The sequence below is a fragment of the Colobus angolensis genome, unplaced genomic scaffold, assembly GCF_000951035.1.
Source record: "Colobus angolensis palliatus isolate OR3802 unplaced genomic scaffold, Cang.pa_1.0 Scaffold352, whole genome shotgun sequence".
NCBI lineage: Eukaryota > Metazoa > Chordata > Mammalia > Primates > Cercopithecidae > Colobus > Colobus angolensis.
In genome coordinates this window covers 65,209-73,297 of record NW_012116844.1, presented here as the reverse complement: position 1 = coordinate 73,297, position 8,089 = coordinate 65,209, and the positions used below count along the sequence as shown (strand labels likewise).

The following is an 8,089-nucleotide window of genomic DNA, read 5'->3' as shown; positions in this document are numbered from 1 at the left end:
GAAAAATACAACTATGAAACTAATGGAAGAAAATCCAGGAAAATATCTTTATAATGTATAGATTAGGAAGGACTTCCTACTACCCATAAAGTCAATATTTTGACATTAAAATTAAGGATTCCTGTACCATAGTCAAATGACTGACACATTGGGGATTATTATCTCAAATACACAAGGAATTCTGGGAAATCAACAAGAAATGGAAATGTATCCAAAAAGAGGGGTAAAGGGTATGAATAGGCCGGACACGGAAAGCGAAACCCAAACAGCTAGCAAGGATATGAAGAAATGATCAACCTCCCTGATAAACAGAGAAACATAAATTAAAGCAACTATTAGATTATATTTAGCAACTGAAAAATCAGCAAAATGTAGAATGTTCTACAATACCAAAGGCTGGCAAAAATGTGAGAAAATAGTTCTTTTACATTGTTGGTGAGTGTAAAAAATCGTGTTGTTTTAAAAATAATTTCACAGAATTTAGTAATTATTAAACATGTGATTGAACTATACTCAGCAATACTATGTCTGGACAATGCCATGTCCCTAGATATGGCAGTGCCCGAAACTCTTCCACAGCCATTAGCAACATGTAGGAGGATGTTTATTACAGAATTATTGGTATCCAAGAATTAGAGTCAATCTGGGTATCTGCCATTAGGGGAATTGATAGGCAATTTGTGCTTACTACATAAACGAAATACTGCAAGGTTAAAAGCAATGAACTAATTGTACATATAGCAACATATCTAGCTATCAAACAATGCTAAGTAAAGAAAGTAAATTGTAGGTCAGGTGCAGTAGCTCACGCCTGTAATCCCAGCACTTTGGGAGGCTGAGGCAGGCGGATCACCTGAGGTCAAGAGTTCAAGACCAGCCTGGCTAACACGGTGAAACCCCGTCTTACTAAAAATACAAAAATTAGCCAGGTGTGGTGGTGTGCACCTGTAATCTCAGCTACTTGGGAGACTGAAGCAGGAGAATCGCTTGAACCTGGGAGACAGAGGTTGCAGTGAGCCGAGATCATGCCATTACACTCCGGCGTGGGTGACAAGAGTCAAATGGTCAAAAAAAAAAAAAAGAGAGAGAGAGAAAGAGAAAGAAAAGAAAGGAAAAGAAAGGAAAGGAAAAGAAAAGAAAAGAAAAGAAGGGAAAGGAAATTATACAGCAAAGTCGCACTTAGTAAATACAAAACACACAAAAGAGGTACAAAATTTTACAAGGCTAGCTATAAAACCGAGAGCATATATAAAACATATTAGATTGGGTCCAAGGTAGGAAGGAGTGAATTGGAACTGAAATTGGGAATAATCACCAAAAGTATAATCCAAATGAAAGGATGCCTCTAAATAATACTAACGTTCTGCATCTGAAATATTTTAAGTGATATAACCACATCAACTACTAAATTTGATAGATACATGAATATGTATTAGAACTCGCCTTTTTTTGAGATGATGAAGCATTCTACACATTTTGGTTTTAGCTATAATAAATCTGAAAATTCATGGTATCTAGTTCTTGTTACCATCTTAGATAAATATGCTCAAATGACCTAATAAAAAGAATACTGAATTAGGAACCCAAAAAGCTGTGACTTAGTCCAAGCTAACCAGCAACATAAACTTGGCAAAGTCATCTTATCTCTTTGATTGTTTGCTTCCCTGCAAAATGGCTTTGGATGATTCTCCCAAATCTCTCCAGTCCAAAATTATTCCACTTTATTTTCTTAATGAATATTTATTCATATAAAGTTATTTTCTGTCTACTCCAATTCCTCCTTCCTTTACTTTCTCCCTCCCAAACAAAGCAAAAACCAAGAGTATCAAAAGAGATTCAGAAAAGTGATGTAGCAATAAGAGTGAATAGCAACTTAGTTTTAGGGTAGAATGGAGAAAACATTAAAAGAGATACAGTGATTTTTGACAGCCTTTTCAAGTATTCAAGGCAGAGCAAGGTTAACCTGAGCCCAGGTTCAGAAAATCTACTCCTTGAAGGATTTCACTATATGCTATTCCATATGTCACTGTATCTGCCTGGCATTACCCCTTCTGAAAACACACATTAAAGTCTCTTCCAGAGTTTCTACTTAAAGGCCCTAAATTTCAGCTTATCTGTGTCAGTTTTCAGATAAAAGTTATTTTGGAAAAGATGATCCTCCATATTAAAAATGTACAATTCCAAGAAAATGAGTTTTTTCATCAGCAAACTGGTTACACTCAGCACTATCTACTTAAAAAAAGACAAACCCAAAACCAAACACTCTGCTAGAATTGTGGATTAAATGAATACAAAGACCTTAAGAGTAAGGGAAATCAGAATATATTTTAGGTGGTGACCATGAATAGTAACAGGTATCTAAATAATGGCGTCACATTTTATTAAAAGAAAATTGAAATCAGAACACTTAGAATATCTTAAACATTTAAAATTGGAATATTTTAAAAAGAGAAAACAGATGACTTTCAATACAGAATAAAACAATAAAAAGAAATTAACATAATTTATAAATTTATCTTCCATTCACATTTAATTTTAAATCTGAATGGGGGAGAGGGAGAGGATCGGAATTAAGAGATCACAAAACATCTGTTATGAATAATTTCAGCACAGATGTAGTTGTTACTGCAAAAGAGATGAAGGTTTTCCCAGGCTGTCATACTGACAGGTTTTCTACAAAGAGTCATAGTTCATACCTCAACTTCCAAGTACCAAGTCTCAATAAATACATAATGTTGATTAGGAGGAAAAATGTGCATATGGACAGATCAATGCAATCCCTCTGTATGGAGGGAACGTGTGTTAAACAATAGGGAGTTGTTTGAAGAAACAGAGAAAAGTAACTCCGTAGAGAATGAAAACAGAAGACCTTAAAGTTTCATAGCTATAATACAAATAGACGCTTGAATTCAACTTTTTGCTTTTCCTTTCATAATCTTTCCATTTATCTACATCCGTATTCTATACTCCAAAAATATGCTTTAACAAAATTAATGAAGTTCTAAAAATTAAGTTGCTTTCTCTGAAAACAATCATAAAGCAAATTTTACTTATTAGAGAGCATTTTGCTACTTAAGTACTGTATTATATTGCCATCTTTTTAAGCAACCCAGTTTTAGGTTAACAAACAGTGTAACCCACCTCCATCAAGGCTAAAATCCAGACATGCTCATAACATACTGAAGTTTTTATTTAGTAAAACTGGTGTCCTAAAGATGTTTCCTTTAGTGATACAATACTCAAAACACTGCCCCATGCAAAAGAATGATTAATTTATATGGCAATGCCTACATAATAGATCAAATTTAATTTTAACTAGGGTTGCTACAAAACTTTCTACTTTTAGTTCATACCTAGTTGAATGATTATTTAGCCAGTAATATGTACAACATCTATCCTTTTAAAAAGTATTTTAAAAAATCATTTTATCATATTTCCTAATCAGGACGCTTTTCTAGTTTAAAATTTTTTGAGTTTTCTTTCAACAATGAACTTTTATTTTAGCTTATCACTCAATCAGAAATAAATAGCATGCATTTCCACATAAATTAGTGACTGTACTGCAAAGAAACCTTTTTAAATCCTAGTTCTACAGCTTCACGTTTTCTAACGTCTTGTTGTACTCTTGCACATTAATGCATATCTTCTTCCAACATCAGCATGATTTTTCTCCTCCTCCGCTGCAATTCAATACAGGTAGTTAAGAGTAGCTAACAATATAATTCCACATGATACTGCATCTGTGTTTACATCTGGCTCTAACCACATGCTTAAAAGTGATTTATACAGGTAAATCCAAAAGGAGGAAAAAGCAAAATAAAAACACAACCATGAGAAATCATTATGGTGTCATTTTAAAAATATAATTCTCAATTTAACAGAAGTTTCTCTGCACATGCTTCAAAAGCTACTACATAGGAGGGTATGCCATTTCAAACATACTGGAGACTACAGAAAGGAAGAAAACAGTACTAAACAAATATTTCACATGCTTTTTATATCAGGGTCATCTTAATAAATGATTAATACTTTCAATTTATAAGATACTTTAAGTTTTGCTCCATGCCACAATGTATCTCATGACTTTGTGGCAAAGTTTCTGAGTTCATAAACATGTAAGTGAATCACACCTATTCACTACTGAGCCCTCAGGAGTTAGAATACTAAATTAAATAAATACCTGTCAGGAAATAAAAAACAATTTACACACACACACGAGTAACCATGACATCCTAAAATAAGAAATCAACACAGGCTTACCTGGCAATTCAATACCTACTTAGTTCAAGATAAACACTATGGCTATTCCATCATGGTACTGATATTGATGCATTTATAGAAACACCACTAAAAATAATTAAGGAAATAAATACTTTAATGTTCTACTTAATGAAAGGCTTAAAATTTACAGTTATACTAATATACCTATAAGGACACAAAATGAAAAGACATAACTAAATACACTGTCTCATGCAATTATTTATATGCAATTTATAGTTTGTTGAAAGGAGTTATTTTAATACAACCATACGGCAACGAACGAACTACAGAGACTTTTTACTGCATTTAAGATCTCAAAGCAAACTTATATTCTTAATTTACAACTGACAAATTTAAAACGTATGCACTAACTGATTCTTAACTAAAGAGGTCGGGGAGCACTACCAGTAGGAAAAGACCTGAAGGGGAAGGAAAAGATAAAATCTAAAAATCGCTAATATCGGAGTGACTGCTAGTTACCACCTCTTTTAGTAGCTCTCTGCCAACCCATCCATAGTCTAAGTCTACATAAGTTATATAAAAATAATTACATAGTATTATCAATCAACTGTAATTCTCCTTACTACTCTTAAACTTTTACCATTTTAGATGTATTTTAACATCTAAAATATGTATTTTAAGGGATCTTACTATTAATTTTAAAAAGGGGTGATTAAAAAGTATTCTAAATATGCAAAATAAATATGGGTCAATTATTATATATTCTTCTCCAAACCTAAGAACATAAAACAAAACTAGTTTAAAATAAGGAGCAATGCAACTGCTCTAAAACAAAAATGAATTAGTAGCAATCTCAATTAGTGACTTAAATAACTCAAATTTATAAAATTATTCAAGTTAAAACAGTCCTGCTTCTTTCTAGTTTTGGCAAACTAGAAAATGCTTATGACTAATTTAACCAAGGCTAGTTTTAATTAACAATAAGACTTAGAATTATACTTAAGGTCCCAATCAGCACAGTAGATAGAGAGACTTATGATACTACTACACCAATAATCATTTTTGTTAGCATCCTCTACTGGTGGTTTCCAATGACAGCAAGGGGAAATGGTGCTGATGACAGAAGGATATGTACCTGCTATTCCATCTAAAGAGAATTAATTAGCATGTGGTCATTAGTAGCTAGAGAACATCTCTCTCTCAAAAAAAAGGAAGAAGAAGAAGAAAACCACATAGAAGAAAGCAGAAAGAGAGAAAAGACAGATTTTTAAAATACAACAAAGCATGAAATTATAAATGGTAAAAACTACTTCAAGCAATTCTAATGTCACTCCTTTATGGACGACTAACATCATTATCATAAAGTTACCATACAAGGCTTGATGCTTTGGCCAAACCTTACCCAACTGGTTTACCTCTGTCAGTTACATTACCTGATGCTCCCTTTAATATCCTACCTTCAGACATATTCCAGAAAGGAAATTAAAATATTTTACAGAAGGCTTAGCAGCAAAATCCACATCTTATTTCAAAATGAATAAGACATTATTTACATATATATAAAACAACATAAAGTATCTCTCTACGACAATCTTCCACTGTATACATCACTTATTTCTTCATTAAAAAGATTTGAGAGTTAACATTTTGCCAGGCAATTCTCTCCAATAAACATCTGCAACTTAAATATGACTGCACTGCTAAGAAATATTAACCAGCACATATACTGAGGTTTCACAACACAATAGAATATAACTTCATTTTTAATTTGCAAAATATAAGGCTAAATCAAATAGCATGACTACAATCACCAGCAATGGATGAAATGCATTTGAGAACAAAAAGAAATACAAGGACAGAGCCAAAAGTGATGAAAATGGAAGATACCTGTAGTAGTACAGTGCTACCTTAAACACCTTTTGTTTTCTGAGAGTAATGCATACTGCAGACAAGACGTTTTGTGCTAAACAGACGCAAATCTGTTTTTCTAATATTAAACACAAAGGAAAAACACTGACAGCAAGCATGGTAAATAAATCCCTCCCTTGAGAATGAAAGCAGCAGACAGGAGGGGGCTGACATACATGCAGGAGAAAACTAAACACCATCTTTTTTCTACCTGCACAAGTTGCCATTTGCTGCAGCGATCAAGAACCTCTCTTTCTTGTTGATTTCAAGTACCTTTCAGGATCGCTTTTCCCCCCTTAAGTCATCTGTTGATATGCCTTACAAGTGTAATATTCATATCACAGGATCTTAAGGAGAAAAATCCATTCTTTCCTGTTCAGGTAAACATGTTTACAGCAGCTGCACAGACGCTGGGTGGTTCAGACTCACATGTCACACACATGTCGTCAGCAACAAGAAAAGCCCCTTTCTCTGGCGATCAACATTTTAAATAAGGTAAAAAGCGAACAGCTCTTTCCGAACCAACTTACCTTTCATAAAGCCACATCAGCAACAGCGGCAACAGCTCAATATAGAACACACACTATCTGACGCTAAAACAGGAAATTAAAATTGCAATAGCCTATGCTCCACTCCTTGCTATAACAAGTCATCTCTCCACAATGAGGATACCAAAATACCTTTCGATTATAATCAATAGACGTCTTTAAAATGCAAGTGTTTATTTGAATAATTAAAATCACTCATCAAAGCAGTGATTTTAATGTCGACTCGAATATATTAAAAATATATTTGTGGATTGAAAGGAAACATCCTGAAACAGCTTAAAAATCTTCGTATCTGCTTCTAGACAGGAAATCCCACACAAAATCTAAAATTGCCAGGAAAGGTTACAAAACCTCGCGTTTCGCATCCCAGAGGGGAGGGAGAAAGGGAGCCCAGGCGCGGGGGGTGGGGCGGGGGAGCAAGAGAGAGTTTTCTCCTAAATACGTTATTTCCTCGTTTTCTCGACGCTGCAGCGGTCCCATTATAGACGCATTTATTGCCCCTCTCTTAAAAGTCGTTTTAAAAATAACGCAGGAACCAAAGCGAGCCCCTCGGTCCGAAATGTACGTGTAATTCCTTATATAGCCTGGGCTGCGGCCGGCGGCAGGGCCGTTGCCGCCCATTATTATACAAACAGGTACCCGGGCGGCGCTGGCGGGGGCTGCTCTCCCCGCGCTCCCGCCGCCCCCGAGCGGACAAGTCTCGCCCCTCTCGCCACAGGAACTGTCCAGACAATAACAATCAGCAGACATTTCGCTGCTGCACTAGAGGGAGAGAAAGCACAGCATCGCCCCGAGATAAGCACAAATACAATCAACTTACAACGTCTCTCCAAACTGGAAAAGGCGACTGTGCAACCACCACCACATGTTCAGGTCTCGATCCCTCGGGCGGTGTGTCTGTCTCTCTCTTTTTTTTAACTCTCTCGCCAGGCAGAGGGGTGTGTGTTTCCCCTGGCACAGCAGCACAAATCAATAAACACTGCAGCTGCGGCGCGAGTAGCAGCCCCGCGCGTCCGTCGGTCCGTCCGCCCCCTCCCCCCATCCTCCTTCCACCCGAGACCCAGAGCGCCATCCAAGCCTCATTATTCGGCTTCAGCGCTCCGTGCGTCCGGCCCAGGTAACAACTTCCCCAAAAAGCGAAAGAGAAAAGCGCGAGGCGCACGCACACCGGCCCATCCCGGCGCAGAGACCGCGTCTGCCCCGGGAGGGGGATCTGTCTGTGGTGCTTCCCGGTCTCAAAGCCCAGGTAACAACTCCGCAAACACACCCGCCGCCCAGCTCGCCTCCATCCGCGCGGCTCCCGGTGGCGTTAAGTGGGTGCCTTTCCTGCCCTGTCCCCGCGCCCCGCCAAACGTGGACCCCAATCGCGGGGCTAGCAGCGGAGTCCCCAGGCCGGGGCTCTGGGCCGGGCG

At 37.1% G+C, this 8,089-nt stretch overlaps 1 protein-coding gene across 4 annotated transcripts in view; it reads right to left on the bottom strand.

The window, feature by feature from the left end:
* ZEB1 (zinc finger E-box binding homeobox 1) overlaps positions 1–8,089 on the bottom strand; it is a 188,280-nt gene that overhangs the window by 178,670 nt on the left and 1,521 nt on the right. For 2 of the 4 annotated variants that reach the window (XM_011952939.1, XM_011952940.1), the window contains exon 1: positions 6,660–7,061. The exons of the other annotated variants lie outside the window; for them this stretch is intronic. In XM_011952939.1, the coding sequence (XP_011808329.1) occupies positions 6,660–6,666 (7 nt within the window). In that variant the 5' untranslated portion in view covers positions 6,667–7,061. Of the gene's footprint in view, positions 1–6,659; positions 7,062–8,089 lie in introns of those variants that run through there. 4 annotated transcript variants of the gene reach the window in all.